The 21,932-nt window shown below is 40.2% G+C and overlaps 1 protein-coding gene across 4 annotated transcripts in view; it reads right to left on the reverse strand.

Moving 5' to 3' along the window:
• The window catches only part of LOC148340325 (dedicator of cytokinesis protein 9-like), a 32,573-nt gene extending 11,570 nt beyond the window's left edge, over positions 1-21,003 (reverse strand). For all 4 annotated transcript variants that reach the window (XR_015842474.1, XM_088289781.1, XM_088289779.1 and 1 more), the window contains exons 1-37: positions 20,793-21,003; positions 18,559-18,675; positions 15,700-15,789; positions 14,728-14,810; positions 14,195-14,264; positions 13,857-13,952; positions 13,431-13,565; positions 12,620-12,794; positions 12,433-12,488; positions 12,091-12,165; positions 11,884-12,024; positions 11,430-11,777; positions 11,260-11,342; positions 10,184-10,306; positions 10,015-10,094; positions 9,731-9,918; positions 9,380-9,445; positions 8,218-8,310; positions 7,974-8,085; positions 6,603-6,721; positions 6,359-6,445; positions 5,937-6,026; positions 5,736-5,851; positions 5,584-5,653; positions 5,369-5,494; positions 5,203-5,274; positions 4,972-5,118; positions 4,764-4,847; positions 4,573-4,684; positions 3,940-4,118; positions 3,475-3,582; positions 2,641-2,728; positions 1,965-2,059; positions 1,293-1,407; positions 835-901; positions 703-750; positions 291-427 (exon numbers count right to left, since the gene is read on the reverse strand). Coding sequence is in view for 3 of the 4 variants with exons in the window: in XM_088289781.1 (XP_088145907.1) it covers positions 291-427; positions 703-750; positions 835-901; positions 1,293-1,407; positions 1,965-2,059; positions 2,641-2,728; positions 3,475-3,582; positions 3,940-4,118; positions 4,573-4,684; positions 4,764-4,847; positions 4,972-5,118; positions 5,203-5,274; positions 5,369-5,494; positions 5,584-5,653; positions 5,736-5,851; positions 5,937-6,026; positions 6,359-6,445; positions 6,603-6,721; positions 7,974-8,085; positions 8,218-8,310; positions 9,380-9,445; positions 9,731-9,918; positions 10,015-10,094; positions 10,184-10,306; positions 11,260-11,342; positions 11,430-11,777; positions 11,884-12,024; positions 12,091-12,165; positions 12,433-12,488; positions 12,620-12,794; positions 13,431-13,565; positions 13,857-13,952; positions 14,195-14,264; positions 14,728-14,810; positions 15,700-15,789; positions 18,559-18,675; positions 20,793-20,909 (4,108 nt within the window). In the remaining variant the exon portion in view is untranslated. The remainder of the gene's footprint in view (positions 1-290; positions 428-702; positions 751-834; positions 902-1,292; positions 1,408-1,964; positions 2,060-2,640; positions 2,729-3,474; positions 3,583-3,939; positions 4,119-4,572; positions 4,685-4,763; positions 4,848-4,971; positions 5,119-5,202; positions 5,275-5,368; positions 5,495-5,583; positions 5,654-5,735; positions 5,852-5,936; positions 6,027-6,358; positions 6,446-6,602; positions 6,722-7,973; positions 8,086-8,217; positions 8,311-9,379; positions 9,446-9,730; positions 9,919-10,014; positions 10,095-10,183; positions 10,307-11,259; positions 11,343-11,429; positions 11,778-11,883; positions 12,025-12,090; positions 12,166-12,432; positions 12,489-12,619; positions 12,795-13,430; positions 13,566-13,856; positions 13,953-14,194; positions 14,265-14,727; positions 14,811-15,699; positions 15,790-18,558; positions 18,676-20,792) is intronic.
• Positions 21,004-21,932: the final 929 nt, after the last annotated feature.

Below are 21,932 nucleotides of genomic sequence, written 5' to 3' on the forward strand. Positions count from 1 at the left end.
ACCTCAAGCAATAATAGTTTACTGTCGCTCCCTTCCCTCATCTACAAGTAAGATGAAAATTATTTTCCAGGAGAACTCAAACATCTAAGACTTTTTCTAAATACACAAAAGGCCCATTTCTATTAATATACATCTTACAAATCTCTCAGAATCTGTGTTAGTGTGCACTTCTCCTTAGCCAAAATATTTCATCCTCCTCTCAGGGGTGGCAAGATACTATTGGGACAGCAGTGTAAGTTGTACTGTCCATAATAAAATAAATAATAAATAAAAAAACAGTAGAATCTCACTGTTGTTGAGCGTGTGCGAATTCTCCAACGCCCCAAGTTGTTGTAAGCGGGCGTGCAGGATCCCTGCCCTGTTTCGGGATACAGGCAGCGTCAAGGGCTTCCTGTCGGCACCCAGAGGCACTGCCGTTTCATGACTCCTGTTAGCAGCAAAACAAATGCTCGTCAGAAGACAATGTGCTTTCACAGAAACCAGATGTGAGGTAGGAGAACAAAATGATATCATAAAAAAAAAAAAAACAACAACATCAAGCAAAGTTAGCGTGAGTAGCTAAGGGCCATAACATTAACCATATCAATACTTCACCAGTAGCAGTAATGACGGCAGATCAAGCAAAAGGATTAAATGACTAAAAGAAAAAGGGGTAGACGATTACTAAATGTCAACAGATATTAAAAACAACATTTACTCCACCTGACAATGACTCGCTTCCCCATGTATCTAAACTGATGAAGACAGACTCTGCAGATTGGAGTAAATTAAATAAAACATGAGCTCAGGGTAGCCACTTATACGCAGTATGAGATGCTATATCTCCATACTTACTCCAGTAGTGTAAAAAAGTCCATTAGCTCAGATGATAACGCTTTGTTCCAGTATGCATAAAGGGCATCTGAGGGTAATAAAAGTGAGCTGTTATAAACTCCTTGCTCCTATTGTGTGAATGTTGTCACATCATAACATCCATCCATGAACCCGCTGCTCAGAGGTGGCTGAAACCGGTAGCTGAATCAGTTTGTTTGTTTCTTTCTTTCTTTGTTTAAATCAGTTTTGACCTTCTGTGCACTGTTGCTATGTGTTCTGTAAATTGCCCTTAAAGTCCGGTCATTGCCTAGTCATGCAGAGAGCGCTCACAGCTCCTAGAAGAGACAATGTATATCCAGCATCTTCACTTTCTTTCTTTGAGATTTCTGCTGCAGCAACAGGATTCGCACACAATTTCTGAGGGGATTGTCATTTGCCGGAAATGCGAATACGATAATACCACAAAGAAATGGACATACCTTCTGACATGCTTTTGAGGACGTGCAGAAAGCACATGAGCAGATTTTTGCTTTCATCTCGGTCCATTTTTTCACAACGCAGCACGGCGCTACACAGATTTGAGGAAGAGTGGTTCTGATTCAAAAGAGAAGGAAAAAAATCAAGTTAAACTCTCGAGAGTTGTGAGCAAATGAGATTTACTCGTAGAAATATACATTTTACTCAAAAACTCACAAGCAAAGATAAAAACTAAAGCGTATTTGCTGCAAAAGTTGCCAAGAAAAATATTTTAAACAAAACAAAAAATATATAAGGGGATAAATGGAGGAGATGTAGCCATTTTTCAAATTTAAAGCAAATCTGGCATTTTAATGAGGAATACTGAAAAAAATACAAATGAAAGCACACATTGCTGGTGAATGTAACAGTAAAAGTCAATAACATTATGCACGCTTTGAACACTCCCCGCTTAACTATAGTCAAAATAAAAAAAAAATGTCCATCGATACGTTTTCAATTACTGTACAATGTATCGCACATGAAATTGACATTGACAGAGTGACAGAGTGCCTAGATTTCTCCTTCGGGGGCTTTATGCTCAAGGTGTGTGGTTGTCACACAGCACAAAATTGAATGAAAACGTTTTTTGAACAACAACAAAACTGCAATGTGTTATCCGTGGAACTGTCTACCTTCTCCAGGGAGTGCGTCCTGTCGCAACTCTTTTCCAGCAGGCTGCTTTCAGAGTCGGTAGAGACCAGGGAGACTCTGGAGTCTGTAAGATGAACTGAACCAACATTGGGAGTAGAGCGTGTGAGGAGAGGCTGCAGTGATGAATTAGGGTTAGTGCACAGCTACATTAAAGTTTGCGTTTTAGAATTATCAGCACTCTCACATGTCGCACGGTGAAAAGTTATTATACAGTAGAAGGGCCCCAGCTGTAAGAGGGAACGTCCGAGGCAGCCCGTTAACAAAACATTGTGGCTTAAAATGTACTTTTATCTGAAGTAAAGCAGGAGGCCGGTTGATATGTCCGAGATAACTATTCTTAAAGATCCGGTCAAGTAAATTCAGATATACCGCAGACACATTTTGTGGAATATTGTGTTAAACTGGTTTTCACAGTTTTTTTGTGTGCGTGTGTGGGGGTGTGCGTGTGTGTGTGTGTTTGTGGTTTCGCAGTAGTTGGTGGTGAGAGTGGAGATAACGGCTTGAATTTTCATATTTCGAAGGTGTTATACAATTGGCAGTGAAAGCGGTTGCATGGCACAAGGAACAAAAGCACTCCTATGAGTTTAACGTTCTCCTGTGCAGTCATTCCCGGAAGGTAGAATTAATCTTTGCTGAAATGAAGTTGAAGGAACTCACTTGCTCCGAAAATGTCTTTGTGAAGAGCACCGTCTATGAACACGCTATGCTTTTGGGGGGTCACCACCGGTGAGTCCTCTCGTGGTTTCTGGAACCAAAACACAACAAAATAGGCAGGAACATTTTTTTTAAACATTCTGCACTTTTCCTAAATTTGTGGACAGCCTCTATTAAGATCCTATATTCAAACTTGTCATGTTTTAACAGGATCTTCTTTTTAATCTATAGTTCTATGTAAATACGTGCCAGAGCGGTTGTATGTTTTTGTTACTGCATTTTTTATTTGTTTATTGTTTGAGAGACAAATCAGCCGTTTTCCCTCAAGAATAAATTAAAAAGCGTTAAGTGCCTGCAAAGGAAGATTCAATATTATTTGGCCATTTTAGAATGCAAAACTAAAAAGGCAAAATTTTAATTATTGTTACACATATTGATTGTATTGTACTGATGTAACTTGGTCATGAGTCGACTTCAGATCTAAGGTTGCAGGTTCGAATCGCTGCTCTGGCCTGTGTGAAGTTTGCATGCGGTCCCCATGTTTGCATCAGTGTTCTCCGGGTATTCCATTTTAACCTCACATTACGAGAGCATTTATCTTATTTTAATTGAAGACATTTCCCATCGGCGATAGATTGGCAACTAATCCAGGGTGTACCTTTTTCTAAAAGTCAACTGGGAAAAGGTTAAGCTAACCCACGACAGTCATGAGGACAAGCAAATTGCATGGATAATAGAAAGTGATTTCTTGCGTTCATGAAAAGTGTTTTTCAACTCCGACGTGCCGTTATGCTTCTAGCTGCAGTTCGATGTGGTACCAGCAGAGGTCAGACTTACATTGATCTGGCATGGAAGGATAAACTCCTTGCTTTCCAGCCTGTGGGTGTTCTCTTGTAGTAGGCCAAACATGGGTAGGTAGAGGGTGGCAAGTCTGGCCTGATGGCTCTGGAGGTCAAAGGTCATGGCAGAATTAGAGGACATTTTCTGTCTCTGCCGCGATATTTCAAGTAATCCATAGACAAAACATGCATTTGTAGTGTAAATGAGACAAATTGGAAATGCAGCTGCAGTAAAAGTGATTCCTAAATATTATTTAGAATACCTAAAAGCTCTTGAGCAGCACCTAAAATGTAGTTTTCCCCCGCTTGTCCCTCCTTACATACTGTAGTTAGATTAATACTACATAAAATTTGTATTAAAGCGTACCATTGATGTTGCAGTTGAAAGTATCTAATAAGCTGATGGTTTATAACCTTTTTTTCTGACTACTAAATTTGAATTACTTATGAACTGGACACTCACTTTGGCAGCATAGCGGTCATCAAATGCGTGTTTAACCATCAGCCCCTTCAGCACCTGGATGGCGATCTGCTGAATCTCTCGGCTCTCCTGTAAGGCGCTGCCCACCTCCCTCAGCAGCAACCCCACCAAAAAGTGGTTTCGACAGAAGTCGTCAGTCAGCGAGTAGTCCAGTTGAAGATCTATGAACCAAAGTTAACAAAAATTAACAAATTGACTAAAACTAAAATTAAAAAAACTATTCTGGCAAAGAAGTAAAATAGAAGCGAGAGTGCTAAAAAAAAAAAGAGAGGACTAACTCAAATTAAATGTTACTTTTATAAAACTATAAGTAGGGCAAAAATGAACTTTACTTTATGACACAATATTTTGTGATATTCTCTTATTCCATATCCCTTGGCAAATAGCCCACATATTTAAAAAAATAATACTAAAACTAATCAAATCGAAACTAAAAGAATTAATAAAATAAATAAAAACGAATAAACCCATTCTAAAAACAAAAAAGAAAGTCAAAATTAAGTAGAAATAAGATTAATTGAAAAACCCCAACCAATTATTACCCTGCTATGAACAGCAATGGAACTCCAGCATGACGAGGTCTAGATCATGAGAGTAATACGGAATCTAACTTACCTTGGAACCTGTGCATGCGTCCTTTTCCGAATGGCATGGGAAGATTGAGAGGAACATAATGCTCATGGTTGCACACAATTCTCAAGAATTCAAACTTAAACTCATACAAAGTCTGAAAAAAAAATGAGACATTTTACAATGTGGCTTTAAGGGAGTTTAACCGAAAATCTGAGAGAAATGTATTTCAAAACCTTGGGATCTCCAGGTATGAAGCAATTCATGTAATTATTGATCTGCTTGAACACAAATCCACGGTCCATAAAGGTGAAGCAGCGCTGATGGGAGAACAAGGGGGATAAAGACAATGTTTTCAACACTGACATGTTGACCCCAATCCAGTTGGGAATATCGACCAAGAGAGACAGATGTTTTACTGCAAATTGTGAGAGTGAAACCAACCTTAATGAAAATTGCCAGGCTGTGATTAGCATTGCGTGCCGCATCCAGGTTGTCTTTGTATTTCTGGGTGATGTGAGGCATCAGCATGTTGACCAAAATCTCAACAGCATGGTAGAAGGAGGCAGAGAAATGTTGGTTTCTTGACAGCTGTACCAAGACAGGAAATTAAAGACAGACTTTGCGTTTGGGATGTGTGAGGTGGGCTGTAACAACAACAGAAAACTAACGTACCTTGACTCTACCACTCTCTGTGAGATAATGAGCCATTGATTTGACTAATGCTTCAAAGAAGTACCAAGAATGCTGCAATGTAAAGTGAAATCTGTTTACAAGAACATCCGACCAGTGCAAGTTTTAATGTAGACTTGCTTTAAAGAGTTTCATGAGTTTGGTTTACCTTCAGCAGCTTGTTGCTTGTTAGGAAATCAGTGGATGGCTTCAGAATTGCTGTCATGGCTTTAGTCAGCTCCTCGTGAATGTTGTTTTCATTCTTCGATGAACGAGGCTCTGGTTTAAAGACAAACTGTACAAAGGAAAGATCAACATCTATATTTTTTTATTTGGCGACAGCATAGCCATTGTTTATATTGTATCCACAATATACATTCCAACCTTGACATAAGACCTCAGATAATGTTCCAGCCCCTCTTCGTGGCATTGTGCTACAATGTGCACCATTACCCTAAAGAGAAAGCAAGAGCCATCTTGTTAAATGGGAAACAAAAGTGTAGTATAACCCATTATGCTGGTGGTTTTAGTCTCGCCTCGTCACATTGACAGCCACATCTTCATGCGAGGCCCCGGTGAGGACACAGAACAGCTGGTTGAGGATGGTGGGAAGAAAGTTCACCATGATATGGCCTTCCACAGCATGGAGACTCTGGCAAGGAAGGGAGTAGATGGCATTTAAAGGGACATGAATACATAGCAAATCTTGTTTTAGTTTAGAAGATGAAATATGTAACCTTTAGGAATTTCACCAGCCCGCCCTCTGGTGCTTGTTCTGACAATTCGATTCTTTCACAGTGGTGGAAGAAGTTGTGCAAATGTTGATCCTAAATGAATTGGGATTTGTTAAACATTTTTCACAAACAGACAATGCAATGTCAGTAGAAATGCTGATGCTATCTCTAGACAATGGACTGAAATGCTGTGGAATTAAGTAGAATGTGAGACTTGTAGTTGCAAAGGTTGAAATCAAATTTGTCAAAAAAATGTGAAAGGCAAAGTTAAATATTTATAATAACTAATCACTAATTTTCTTGTGAAATTGTGGGGATTTGCGGTATATTTTATATATATATGGTGTGTTGGAGGAGGGAGACATCTAAAAAAGTATGAATGGGGGCCGAGAACTGGACTTGGGCACCTCGGCTTTACATGATACCTGAGTGTAAATTGTGGAAACAAGATGTGTTGAGACTTTGAAGAGCGGCTTTCCTCCGTCAACCCACTTGATGTCCAAGCCAGAATGCTGCAATGACAAAAAGTGGATTGAGACTTTTTGTTAGAATGGTATTTTTTCTGTAAAAGCTCTCAAACCCATTTTTCAAATAGGAATGAGATAAACGTCTGTTCCGTAAACCAAATGTCCCTTACAAATGAGCTGATGTGAACATTTTACTTTTCACCTTATTCACAGCATCCTGACAAGTGAGGTAGCCCGCGGGCAAATGAGCAGCCACTGGTAGCTGCTGTTCAGTCATGTTGACTCGACCATCTTTTAGCAGAGGCCACCATGCTGAGCCCACTGTTGGAAGAAAGGATATATTTTTTACCAGTCGCCTCTGGATAACAATTACCATGAAAATAAAAGCACAGAAGCCACTAAGGTTGATGTAAACTCCATTTTACCTTACAAATTTTTCATAATGGTGGTCTTTGATTCTATAGCTTTATTTATTATTTAATTATTGCTACTAGCCTCGTACAACTGCTATCACCACTTTACCTTCTTGTGACCCATTCTCATAGAAGGGAAAAGATGGCGCAAATAACATGTAGAGTAGAAGCAAGAGGACGTACGTTGCGTGTATTACAGGTCAACGGTTTGCCATTGTAAAACCTGTTATTCCCACAGCGTAGGGAGAGACTGTATTTTGTCTGCATGTGTTGCTGCTGTGTTAAAGTCACAGTTTGTACCATAATATCTCTGCTATTTTTCTTGAACTTTACTATTATGTTTCATATTATGGGCACTATTTTCGCAGACAAGTACACGTGCGCTTGGTGTAAAAACTGGTGCATCTTGAGTTTTGTGCCGGAGCAAGTCTAGTTTGGCGAGTTTGGGAATTTGGCAGACCACACTACACCACTGTTGCTGTTCCAGCGGACTGAGCGGTGTTTACTATTACACACCCCCAGGACACCTGACAATTTAGTGACAAGAAGTAGACTAGACCTAAGACTGACTAAAATCAGGTCTAAGTTGTGGTTCAGGTGGTGTAACGTGATTTTGGATGGATTTGATCAAGTTGCAGGCAGACAAATTCACTCCACTGGCATGTTTGGTGAATGTCATCATATTTCATTCATAAATATGAAAAGAGCGTGCATCGAAAACTCTGAATCATTGTTGAAATTAATTAATTGAATGCATCATTATTAGTATTAACATCTTCAATATATTATTAAAAGCAGCCCCCTGACTACAACATAACGTGTGTGCGTGTGTGTGGGGGTGGGGGTGTGTGTGCGCGTGCGTGAGTGTTTGTGTGTTGCGGGTTGGTTGGTAGTCACACATAGATACAACTTTATATCATCCACAAATGGAGTTCCTTATGACAGTACATTGAGCGTGTTGAATCAGGTCGACTGTGTTCACTCCCACAACGGTGCAAACGGCTTTTTCTAACTTCACCTGTCTGCCGAAATGCCAAAATAAAGCTTCACCCACATTTGCACAGTTAAATTACACTTTGCACTTGAGTGGGCATGAAAAAAATATTGTCTTTTGTTGTATTTTCATTAATTTAGTATGTTATGCTCTGAAAACAATTTACCTGGGGTCTCTACCACATCTTTCTTCTTCTTGTTGTTGTCACAGCTAACGTGATAGAAGGTAAAAAGAAGGTGGTGCTTTTGGTGGAGTTGAGTTGGCAGTTCTATCTTTATCTGGGTTGCGGGAGAGAAAGAGATTCCTTGATATTGGTTCTCGTAGAGTATTCAGGTCGCACTGAAAAACAGTCTTATCTCATCAAATGAACACAAAGATTACTAGAGGGATAAATTGAGACAAAAAGTAACCTCATCATAGAATTCAGGGTTCTGGTGATGGTGCAAAACAGCTGCGTAGGCTTGCTTGATGAATAGAGAACTTCCAGGATGACCATAGATGCACTGTCGTTAATTGAAGAAAGCAGCATGAGGTTCATTAAATAAAACCTCCAGATAAAACAAAAAGTCAAATTAATCACATCATGCTGTTGACTGGAAATGACATCACAACTAATCACATGACCAAACTCAGAAAACTGCCGTGAGCAACTGCAATATCATTTTCAGTTGACATCAAGTGACAAGATGGCTGCCTCCTGAGATGACTAAAAACGGATGCATTTGTCTACTTAATTCAAATTCTAAAAATGCAATATTAATCAGGAAGCCATGTTCAGACTAATGCGGGTGCATTCGACATATTGTTAAAAACATTTTGGAGTTGACTAAACCTTTAGATCTTTGCTTTGTGTCATGTTGCGACAAAGTATGACTTGTGTTGTGACTCATGACTAGATTCAACTTACTCGAAATTCAGCAGGGTCTCATCTTGACTCGCTTTATTTTTACTACAGTAACTTGGGACTTGCTTGGTAACAAAGGTGGGCATTCGTCAGTGCGTAAGTGTGTCAGTGAGCTTTCGTCAGTATTTCAGGCCCCCCCAGTCGGTCCAAGTTTGCCAAACGGCATTGAGAACGGTTTTACCATCCCGCATAACTGACATGCAGCCAAATAACGAAAAAAGAAAAAAAAATGACACAGTGCTGTATAACTTTCAGTCCCACAGAGCGCAATGACAAATCCTATTATTTTTAGTTCAATGATTATGTTTTTTTTCCATTAGTTAGCTGCGTGTCTGCATGTGCGGCGGTGGCATGGAAATGATGTTCTCCACGCCGATTGTCTGTTGCCGGCAAAGGTTGGACTTGATACACGTGGGTCGGCTTGAAATGCTGACGGACTGACGATGCCCACCGCTTGTCAAGACTTGAAAATTACTTATGACGTGCACATACTGTAACTGACTTTCTTTTTTTGTTTCTTTCCGTTGAGTGTACATTTACTAAATCCCTAATGTATCCTTTTCATTACAAATTCTGAACTCGCACATACCATGTGGTGATTAATTCTCTTGATGGTTTTCTCTGCCAACTCCTTACCTGACATGCATAAAATCATTGTGTAAGCATACCCTCAGTGGCTGGGCTTCTTCTTTGTCACAATCCTTGAATTCAATGCAAACGGCAATATTCCTGGCCTGTGGAGACAAGAAGTACATCAGGGGAGGCTGACTCCGACAAAAATTTGGAAAAAACATTCTACTCAGACAGTGACATAGCGGAATCCTGCTGACAACTAAAATAAATGGAAATTGAAACAGAAACTTCCCCTGCCAGTGAAGGGAAAATATTTGGGGAAAACAGCGAGGGAAAGAAAATCTGCATGCTTCAATAAAAACAGGGCCAATAAAAAGGTAAAAGTAGTACAGGTGAATATAATCCAAATCAGTCAAATGTTCCTAATGCCTGCTTGCAGAACATACCTTAGCAAACGATTTCTGACCATCATATTTGAGGTGATTTGGATATACATAAAGATGGTTTTTATAGTTGGTAAAGGGTTGGGAGCACTTGGCAATGGAGGGCACAAATTCCTCCACCTCCAGAGCGGCGCTGCTTGATTTATTTACTTCAAAGTTCCTCAAAGGGATGTAGGAGGAAGTGAGGCAATCTGCAGTCAGACGACAAAAGCTGCTTTGATGTATATTTGCTCACATTACCTTACATTACATTAGATTATTTTTGTGACAACGATGAGTATATTTACTGGTCAAATCCGGAGCCACACATTCAATTGTTACATCCAGATTCCCCAACAGCACAGGAAGTTTAGCCATTTTCTCAGGTCTGTAGGGAAAACAGAATAATGAATGGAAAACAGCTGTGAGAATATCTTGCAGAGATATTAGCACAAAGGAAGGAAGGGGAAAGATTACTTTCTAAAATCACTGAGAAGTTTGAACATGTCCTCATCCGACAACTTGCTGCTGTCTTGACGGTAAAGAGCTGAGAAGAAAGCGTTTCTATCCAAAGTTCCTGATGCATCTTTGAACACTGGCCTGTGGGAATAAATAATAAAAAATCACATTTCAGTTTAGCTTCTCTTAGATACATTAAGTCAGCGAGGGCAGATCTTGGAATAGAGTGACTGAGCCTCACTCTGGCCTGATTGAGCCAACCCGCCCACTCGATGCACATAATAATTGTATGGAATGCTAACTTGCCTGACCTCTTAATATTTACTACTAATCAGGAGTTAAGGACAATGGGCTTTTGGAGGAAACTGCAAGATGATCGCAAAATGAACTACAACCTTAAACCTAATTTGGCCTTTAACTTTTAAATGCACATGTCCATCTTTTGCATGTTTCATTAATATTTGCTCTACTTACTGTTCTCGAAGAAGGAACTGAAAGGCAAAATTCTTCTTCATGCTGTTTACATTTTGATCAACGCAAGACAAAGACGACAACAGTACGCTATGGGGCTGTGACTATTTAATATTTTTAGAATTGAGTATTTTCCTGATTACTCTTGTCATCGCGTAGCACACTGCGCTATTTGTTATGTGGAAAAATGATCCCTGAGCAATAAACAGATGACATAACCCCGCTGATAATAATTAAACGTAACATAAAGGCACTGATTCTGCGACGATCTTTTCGTGTAATCAAGTTATTTGAGTTATTTAATTAACTGTTTCAGCCATAGTACGATCAATTGCAGGCTTCAAACACAATGTTCTCAGAGGGAAGTGGCCACTGAGTGTCATGAGCAGGTTGCAAACAAAGATTCCACAAGCCGTAGACCAAGATGTCTTTAGAAAAGATTTTAGCACCTACTCTGAGTTTAGCTGTTCAGCTCTTTAGAAGACAGCAAGTGGTGCAAAAAGTACTCAAACGGTGATTCGTTGGATATGTGCATTCAGTATTTTAGTTCACCTGCAAATGTGCATTTTAAGTTAATCCGCAAATGTACATGGAAGTATTCAGAATTGAGTGGGAAAAAACACCTTGCAGACCAGGCGAACGGCATCCGGTATCGGCCCAATCTGCTGCAGGCTATCTTTGCATTCTTCAGCACCCTTTGAGCCATCTAATCGGGACAGGAGATTATTTTTCAGAAAAAAATACAAATAAATAGAGGAAGTAGATTAACTTGCGGCAACTGTCATGTCGGCACCTTTGTGGAGTCTGAGCTTTTCATGTAGGGTTCAGTACAATGGGTGATACCCCCTTGGAGGACCTTCTCAATCCTCGCCACCAGAAAGATCTCAGGATGGGGGCACGTGACTGAAAACACAGCCTGCTTGGGGTATTGGAGAGCTGTCTCCGGAAACCCGCTGGCCAGCCTTTGGCTGCCAAAGGGATCCTCGCTCCTGCAACCATTCATGTGCAAGTCGTGGTCACAAGCAGAACGTGGTGTCATTTGTCGGACCGAAGGGTGATTGAGATCCACATGGAAATCAGCGGAGATTTTTCTGCTGTTCTGAACGTCAAAGAGGGACAGAACTACGTAGAAAGGTTCCACCTTTGAGGAAAGAAAGAACACATTTATCGTCATCTAAATGAATGTTTTAAGTCTTCAAAAAACGGACACAAGCTGTTTTCTGACTTTTATAAATTAGAGAACGTACATTAGTTGTTGGTCCTTCTTCATTCTCTGCAATGCAACATTGCAGGTTGAACAACAAGTCATGACAGCTGACTAACACGCTTTTCCCAAATTTCTCCTCAAACTGATGCACATCTGGTTCAATGCGAGTGAAATCCAGTTTCTGGGAATAGAGGCAGCCTTGCCATAAAGCCATTGTCAATTTATCATTTGGATTTCAACACATTACCTGTGTGTCAGGGTCCAATGTAAATAATTTCAGTCTGGCTTCACTCCTCATTTTAAACTCAATATCTCTGGCCGTCTAGAAAGAAAGCAAAACACGTAATTGTTACAAAATTCAACTGCAAACCGATACAACTTTATTTGTATAGTAGTAAAAGTGAGTGTTTCACAAATTTGTGTGTTTTGCTTTTCATTGCCATTGCTTTAATATTCTTGCAATGAGCATTGATGATGTTTCTAAAAATGATTTACAAAATAATGTTCGTGTCTCTGAGATTACTTCTGAAGAAGAGTTGACAATAATTGCTCAAAGCTGAAGATGGAGAGAGGAAAAAAAACAATCCACCTGAAAACTGTCCTGAAAACTTCCAGAGGACAGGTTAGCTTTTCCATCATCCTCATCTGTGGAAAAGATCAAATGATGGCATTATACAGAACATCTATCTATCTTCAAGGCGGAATTCTTTTTGGATGAATGAAAGGATATTATAGTGATATGTGGTGATAATGAATAATACAAAAACAAAACATACCATCTTGTATATCCCTGTGATGTTTCTCCTGCGCGGCTTGTTCAAAGTTGCTGTGGAGAATTTTGTTGAGGGTACTGATCCATTCCTCCATCTCCAGTTCACTCTCTGCAGCCAGCAGAAATGTGCTCTTATCCTGCATCTTCAGCTCAAAGCCTAACCTCCTTACTTTATTGTTCTGGAAAACCATGATATGAATTAATAAATGAGAAGTTTATTAGTTTATTAGTCTATTATATATGCATATTTCGAAGCTTTATGCATAATATCTATACAAAATGCGCATGTGAGGTACACTGTTATTGTTGTCTACTTGGGGTCACCATTCGCATAGTCTACACTGTAGTATATGCGACTCTGAATGTGTGTGGCTTTAAAAGTGATTATTTTACAAATTATTTTCTATTTAAATTAATGAGTGTAAAAGTGCTGGTATTCTTTGTCAACCAAAAACATGTTGCTTTTTTTTTTTTACGATTGTCGTGACTGCATAAGTGTGACGCTGACAAAAAAAAATCAGTCTTTACAAAAAAATTCTGTTTTGCTTGACACGGTCTGAGTGGTTTTACCTTAATGTTTGCATTATTGTGATTGTAATTTTTACTCGTGTGAGGAACTGCACTGCATCATAGTGAGAAGTGTTGTCCAAAATTTTTGTCCCTCCCATTGATCTTGATCAATTTCCCCAAATATTCCACATTCCACGCAGTTCAGTATGCAAGTCTACAATTGTGCAAACTATCTAATAATCACAACAATAAACATTGTTAATTCAAGTAATGTTTGAGTGTGTGTGCAGCCCTTCACTCCTAACCTGAACAACCCCCATACATGAGTCAAGAAAGATCGTTCCCTTGGGTTCCTTGGAGGTGTTTTCATCCTTGTAGAAATTTAGATTGTATGATCCGTCTCCAAGCTGAGCCAGGCGGAAGTATCTCCTTTTGAAGGACTATAGAATGACAATTTGCGGTGCGTTGTTAATGAGGCAGCTGTAAGAAAAGTATAACAAATATCTTGAAACATAACTGAAGGGAATATTTTGTGCTGGCCTTTAACACTCTAATCCATTACCCCCAGTTCTAGCCCTGATTAAGGAAAACTGCAGATCTGAAACCTACTATCAGTGTTGAGATGAGATAATCAAGAAAAAAAAAAGAACTGCACGTATTGATCTTAAAGACGTGAATACCGACCATTGACCGCCTCTGGAATGGGGCGAGACCATTGTTTTGGTACTCACTCGCATAGTAACACTGATTGCACTGTTCATGTTGCCTTTGTACAGCCAGCCGCGTTTAGACACTCCTCCCTTGTGAGACCCAAGCGAGACTGTGTCCTGCCAGGAAAACATGTGAAGACATAAAGAAAAATGTCCTAAAAAATACGAAAACAACTCACAGCAATAACATGATGGGCTACATATTTTAGTCATACATGCAGTATATGCTCCATTCACATTTAGTTTCTGGACAAATCTGTTGAAATGTGCTTTTAAGACGCCAGTACATCATCAATTTAGGAACAATATCCAATTGCTAGTTCAAGGGGGGCAAGGGGGAACATGGTCAAATTTGTTACCTCATCTTTTTCCACATCTTCATCCACCTCAAACAGGTGAGTGACCAGCTTCTCGGGCCTCAATATTTTACTGAAGGGAAGAGTACATTTGATCTGATTTGATATACACATAACAGTATTCAAAACTTAATACTTTTCACTTATTTAAAGGCACATGGTGCAGGAGTGCTTGTCAAGTGTTTTGTTTAGCTGTTGATTGTTTTTCCTTTGCTCCTTTCAACAGCTAACTTCCTCTGAGCATAAAGTCAGGGCCAAGGCCAGTGTTTTGCGGTCTTGTCCTCGCTAATATCTTAACCATGACACTCAACTGGTGGTCTTGTAAATGAAGCATTGTGGAAACACTTTTCAACTGTTAACAAATGATATCAGCATCAGTGGCCGATAAACAATAAACCTCGATTGTTTTGCATTGTTGCACACATTTCTCTGTGTTCTTCAATCCGAGATTTGCAAAACGTGCAAACTTGGCTTGTGCATCTCTGACCATGACCTTTGAAAGACTTTACCCAACATCCAGCTTACTAAAAACTCACTTGGGAAGCTGTCGAAAGTCTCCAGAATATTCCTCATACTTGTAATTTACCACATGCCAGTCGGACTTATATGTTTTCATACACTGTGGAGAGACAAAGTAAAATATTGCGTTGTAAAGTAAATATACAAAAGCCCAAAAGACTACTTAAGAAAAAGATACAGAGACATATGTCATGATTTGTATTTGTTATTTTTAGTTTAGTATTTGGTTTCATGTTTTGGCCTTGTATATGTGTCTTGTCTCGTCTTGTCTATTGTGTCCACCTGTGCTCGTTTACCCAAGCCCTAGTGTCAACCAATCCGGTCCTTCCAACCCTCCATGTCTTATTCAGGTGCTCCTCGTTGTCTCGTCAATTTGTGTGTATTTAGTTCCCTGGTTGCTTTCAGTTCTTGTTGGTTCATTGTCATTTTAAGTGTCGCTTGTCCCTGTCGCTTGTCCCGGTTGCCTGTCCCGGTTGCCAGTTCCTGTCGCCTCTCCCTGTAGTTGGTTTCCTGTCGTTAAGTTTTTCCAAGTTCCTTGTTTGCCTTAGTTTTCTGTTTAATAAATGCCCTTTAAGTTACCCCTGCCTGGCTTCCCTGCGTTTGGGTCCTCATCTTCCTCAACCCCGACAACATAACTATCGTGTAAATTCAGAACATGTGGAGTGAGGCAAAATCTCTGGAATCTGGAACCATTCCCATTTGTCTCCCGTATCCCAGGTCATGATGTCATTTCTGGCTCTTACGAAGACAGAATGTGCTTTACACTTACAATCGGGCCGCACCCAAACCAAACTCAGCACAGTCTGCTGAAACATGCGTAGCATCAAAAACGCCCATCTGCTGTGTATTTCATTGAGAGTGGAAAAGTTCAATCTGATAATAACATTTGCAACCCTTTCTGCCAATGTTATTTTTCTGATTCAGTCGACGCTTCTCCAGCCTTTGAAACTAAATTCAACGCATTAGCACGGTTGTTGTGGTGGTTTTACCTCTTGGACAAACAGTGAGTGTGCTTCTTGTTCTGCATTTTCTGGCACAGTGGAAAACAAAGTCCGGCCCTGGCGCCTCAGAATGGAGATCTAATGAGATAGGCACAAAATTCAAACAGAAGTGGGATCAAGCATGTTTGGAGCATAAAATACTGGTTCAGGATTTGCAGTCGCGGCAACTGTTTTTAGGATGTGCTTACCACTGCGACTTCACAGAATCCATGTTTTTTTTTTTTTAAATTGTTTTTTTCTGAAGAGCTGTAAATGTATCGCTTTGCTGTGGAGTGCATTAAAAGTCATCGCCACAAGGTTTCCCATAAATCAGATTTGGTAAATTATCATCATCAAAGATTCCCACACATGGCCGATTTAAAGGTTTCGCAATGAGAATTAATGGTAGTGTAGGATGCTTAGTTAAAAAAAAACAAAAAAAAAACTCTTCCATTTTATTAGACATAGAGCCAGAAAAGAGAAAATCAATGCTGGCGCCGCAGGGCTTGGAGAGTGCGATACCATTAAATGTTACTCAACACGGGCAACTTGTGTTGGAAAGAGCTCCAATGACCTAAATATGCCATTGCTCTTCAATGTCTCATATTCTGACGCAAGCAAGCATTTTTGGCACTCATTTGATGTACGGACAATGATCAGAGTTATATTTTAAGGGTTAGAGTGGCTGCTAAAGGGTATCATTTTAATAGAGAGAAAAAGATAGCCACAGCTCGCCGTTACAAATACAAAACATGAATACTAACGTGGCAGCGATTTTATTACCTCAGGGGGAAAAAAATGCCAAACATTGCAATTGCATAAAGACTAAAGGGCTGTAATTTCATAAACGTCACACCTGCACCTTGGCCCAAACGCCGGCGCATATTTTCTTTTCGTATTGGCGCAAAGCTCACTACACTTGTCGCTGCGATGGAAATTGGCAATTTCCATTGCATAGCAAGTGTGTCCTTGGAGATGTTCCCGGCAGAGTAACAATTTGGTGGCAGAAAGTCAATTTAAATCTTACGTCTTCTAAGGCACATCTAAATACTGTCACTGCTCGTCTAACGTGATTTCGGTCGATTTGATCGGAGCCCAGGCAGACAGATTCTGTTCTCCATGGGCAAGTTTAGTGGATGTCAAAAATATTTCATTCAATCAGATGTGTTTGGAGGAGAGAAACAGGATAGCGGCCCTCGAGAACCGGAGTTTGACACCTGTGTCATAGAAGATATTTCGCCTCTCATCTGAACAGGCTTAGATTATGAATCAAGGTAAGGACTGCACCAGCCGTTGAGGTGAAACATTAATGCATGCAGAGCTTGATGCATAAAAGAGATGCGAGAAGGGTGGCATTTTGGCGCGTTAAACAAAGCAAGGAATTCCTCAGTCAGACCACGCTCTCTTACACGCACACTTTGCGCGCTCACATGCACTTGCAAGAGGGCGGAATGTGTGCATGTAAACTCCTCTGAGACTGCCAACCTCACAATCGCTTCCTTCTCCTCTCCTCTTCTCTGGGGCCAGTGATTGAAAACATACGCCAGGTTAGACAGCAGAGCAAAAATGAATTTGATTTTCGATGCTTCAGAGCACTTGTGCTTGTGAGCACCAGCAATATACAAGTTAGATGGATATGTCTGGCTTTGAGCAACCTCCATCAGTCACTAAAATATTCACCCCTGTCTCAACTTGCCTAATGGATGGTGATTCCTGCAGCAATTTCTTTCTATTTACAATGAAAGGAACACTCATTTCAAGTGTTGCTAAAATTGCAAACACAGAGCGACACAGGTTACTGAGGATTATCACGCAGGCTAAGCCCACCCTTATCTCCATATGCCAAACCCATATGAGCCGGGCTGAGAAAATGAGCTGCGTCATTGTGGCAGCAAATCCGCTAGTTTAAAAACTTCTAAACTGAAAGCCAGAGCAGATTCCTTAGAAATGTAACTATCGATTCTGCCTGGTAATCTCAAATGCTAATGAAGGAGTGAGTCCCCACAGTGGGTATAATGCTGTAGCATTTCTTACCAGTACTTAAATATGCCCCCCTGGGCTTTCAGTAGTTTTGCAATCACATAATTGGAATCTGATTGCATGTTTAAAAAAAAATTGAGGTAATTTTTTTTCCGGATCTCACAATTGAGGCTCTTGCATTTTTTGTTGTTAAAGGGGAAAGCAATTAAACAAAATATTTTAAATTTGTTGTATGCGGCCCTCACAAGTCTAAACATGGTATTCTGATTAATAGTCGTTTTGTGCAATATGAATTAAGCAGCAAAATTCACCCCACCATCTCAAGGGGGTCCATTTTGCCACTCGCTATCGACTGAAAACGTCCAATAACGGCTCAACTTGAAAACATCACATGACCAAACTCAGGAAACACGTGAGCTGCTCGTTACCTGAGTCCTGAGAAACTATGATGTAAAAAACAAATAGTATAATGGCCGCTGCCTCAGATGCGGAATTTGCTGTATATTTCACATTCCACATTTGCTATATTATTAGACTGAATTATTCTATTATTATTTAGAAAATATTGGCTTGACTTCCCCTTTAAAAATATGTTTGTGTTTTGGTAGAGGAACTGCAACAGATTATTTGCCTTTCCATCCATTTCGGTGCAGAAAGATGATTTGAGACGTGAGTGTTTTAAGAAATGAGCATGATCCTGAATTAAACTCATAGCTCAAAGCACCACTGCAGGTCCCCGTCATGTATAAAGAAATAATCACTGGCTCCGTAACACCTTTTGAAAAATCAAGCATCTTATTTCTCTTCTCGTCTTGTATAACCACTCTGTTCAATTCCTTGATTAAGGTCGCAAGTTCATAAACTGAAGTTGCAATCATAAACTTTTACCTGAAAGTCATCCAGTGGGAACTGCAGCATGTCCCGCAGACTATCACTGATTATCTGCATTTTGCTTTGTATGATCACACTCTCGTAGTCCAGAGGCTCGATGACCTTGGGCTTGACCTAAAGAAAACAATAACAAGGCGTCAACATGTAGCAAAACAAACTTGGGACCGGTAACTGTAAAGCATATCAGAGAAGTTGTTGTCAAGAGGAGAGGGGTATTCAAACTGTGTGGACAAGTTGCCATTGTTCTTTCACAAGTGGTCAACAGTCCGAGCAGCTTGATACGTGAAGGGAGCGATGGAGGGATGAGCATGCTGTGTATGTGTGTGTATGACTGTACCAGTCACTATGTCATGAGCTCAACTACGAAACCGGCAACTAGTGGAGTACTCCTCTTAATCGTGACAGTGGACTAGCGGTGGGTAATAAAGTAGTAAAGTAATCTAGTAGTAGTAGTAAAGTACTAGTAGTAAAAAACTTAAGATGTTTCAGGTATCTACACTAAACTTGTTTAATTATTTTTCAGACAATTTTGTACTTCTCTTCCATTTACATTTGGAGATTTTAGTCTTTGCCAAAATAGGTTTTGTCCGCACGACTTCATGACTTCCACTTTTATCAGACTTATTTTACACAAGTATGTGTAGATCTCAATTATAATTGATGAGTTTTTTTTTTATTTAATTTTAATTCTCAATATAATCCATTCATCCATTTTCACAGCGCTTGTCCTTATTAGGGTTGCATGTGAGCAACAGCATGTCCCAAATTACTTTAGGTGAGAGGCAGGGTACATCTAAAATCAATTTAGAGTGATCAAATAACCTAACATGCATGTTTCTGGGGTGCCGGAGAAGGCGGAGTACATAAAGGCAGAATATCGAACGTCAGCTGTGAAGCAAATTTGCTAATCACCATGGCACCGTGCTGCTCTGATTAAACTCTCTCAGGGGGCAAGTACAATTTACACTCTGCTGTGTATTCTTCAGAGAACATTATACACGCAGATGAAAAAGTAGACGAGTGAAACTGCGAGTGATGGGGTTTGTGATTAGTTCAAGGGTCCCGTGACATTTATCAGGGCGTCAACGAATATCTTGCCAACCACGACAGAAGTTGCTGTTTTTTTTCTCATTTTTTTGCCCTCAGCATAAGTCCAACTGTCCTTACAAATGAGCTACGGACATTCAGAGGGTTGCAAATACAGTATTGTCAAAATTGTTCAATATGCAAAATATGGAAAATCGAAATTTTGAATGGAGTAAGAAAAGATACAAAATTAACTCAGAAGTTGAGGTCCTACTGCATCTCCAAATCTTATGTTTTTCCATTTTATATCAACAATAAATTGCATCCCCTCCAAACGTTCCAGCTTCTGACGTATCAGAGGCATTACAGAATCGGACCACCGCCAGCCATGATCCGAGTGCTCAGGCCCCTTTGTGTAGAAAGTATTCATCGCTGTCCCAGATACCGGAGTAGATAGTGCCATGCGTCCATTTTTCTGGCGAAGCCACAGTTTCTGCGGGTGCATTTCAGCGAGTTCGATCTGAAAGTGCGGGAAAATAAATGGCGGCTCCTTTGATGGGCAAATTTACCAAGAAGGCATTGAGTAAGCGGCCTAAATATGCCCTTTAATTGACTGGCAATAAGTCCAGAGTGTACCCGACGTCCCGAATTGCGCTGTGATGCACTGCAGCTCACCTGCCACCCGGAATAAAATTAGTGGTAGAAAATTAATGGCTGGTTGTATTTACCAGAATACAGTCTTAGACACACGGTGACCTTTGCAACATAATGTTTCATCAGGCGTGTTGCTGAGCGATTAGCACTGATACCTCAATGCAAGAACATTCTCAATACAGCTCTTGTCATTAGAGATGCATACCTATCAAATGGTTGGAGAGTGTATGCTGTATTTCTTACTTTTCTCTGTCCAAAGCATGTGTCAAGATTGCAAACGTCCAGAATCAGTGGCACGGGAAGAGTTAAGGAGCAAAAGGAACTCTAGCTCCTAAAAATAAGTATCAACATTCAACCCCCTAGAGAGGTATACCCCGGAGCTGCTATTTCCCATTTCCGTCCAGTCGCTTTTTAAAAGGCATCTTCAAAGCTGTTTTTAAAAGCCAATCTGGGAGAGTTTGAATGTGTTTTAAACAAACTGATCTGATTGCTTCTATACAACATCCGACTCACTCAATAAAGTGTACGATGGACTAACATCAGTAACTTACCAATGTCACGTGTGAACCAGCCTCCACCTCCGCCTCAATCTCAGCCAAGCACTTGTACTTCTGTGGCGACTCTATCACCATCTCCCGTTTGGGGGTTTTTCCTGCCCGGCCCTGCATGGCGCTCAGTGCCCAGCTCACTGCCAGCCTGTGATCTGGTGTGAGCTTCACTCCGCTGTGCGCGCTGTCATGTTGTGAGGTGGACTGAGACAGCTCCAATGAACTTTTCCTTCTATGCTAAATTACTGCCTGCCTCTCGCTGTCTCAGCAGAGGGCCCCTCCCACCTTTACAGCTGGGATAGAGTGTCCGTCTGCGTGTGTGAACGTGCATGCGCTTATGTGTGGTCTGTTATGTGTGCAAGTGGAAGGAGTTGAGAAACCCGCCTTTCCTCCATTAAAACATGTCAATGGGCCAACTCCACCTAAGTGTCTATCATATTATGAACTTTTTATTTAAACAAAGAAAATTGACTTTTTCCTGCAAATGCCAAAGTAACGGACACCCAAAGAGTTATTTATTATACTGCTAACAGTCGCTGGCTCAGAGGACATATTTTCATGGTATCAAGGGAGTGATTTGATTCCCAGGGGCACAGTATTGGACTAAAATAATAACACTTTTTTATTTTTTTAACCAAGACCCAGAATTATTACTCTGACAACCATTGTGGAATATACAAAAATGACAACACTAATAAAAACACTACAATACACTGGGTGTAATAAAGTTGTAATAACAATAAATAGTGTTTTTCTGTTGAATATGATGGATCTCAAAATCACAGTAGAATTCTTTCAACAGAAGAATAAAATAAATGATAGTATTGCTCCTGATTATATGTTATAGAGTACAAACAATGGGCAAATAAGAGAATTTCAAGCAAAACTAAAAACGGGGCATAAAAAAAAACCCAGTGTATAGAATTTATGAGTGAAATGACCATCAAGTCCAGAAAATGAAATGATCACGTGGAGCAGCCTTGCCCACAACGCACCTGATGGTTGGGTGACCGAAAGTTGTCTGCGTTTGGCGTAAAAGTGGACACATTCTCATTTTCATGCAGGGACAATGGTTTAGTTTGGCATGTTTGTGAATTTGGTAGACGCGCTACCCCTCACTGGGAATTTCTGCCTTGCCCCGCG

The sequence above is a fragment of the Idiotropiscis lumnitzeri genome, chromosome 3, assembly GCF_059441095.1.
Source record: "Idiotropiscis lumnitzeri isolate Australia: NSW breed Sydney's pygmy pipehorse chromosome 3, RoL_Ilum_1.0, whole genome shotgun sequence".
NCBI lineage: Eukaryota > Metazoa > Chordata > Actinopteri > Syngnathiformes > Syngnathidae > Idiotropiscis > Idiotropiscis lumnitzeri.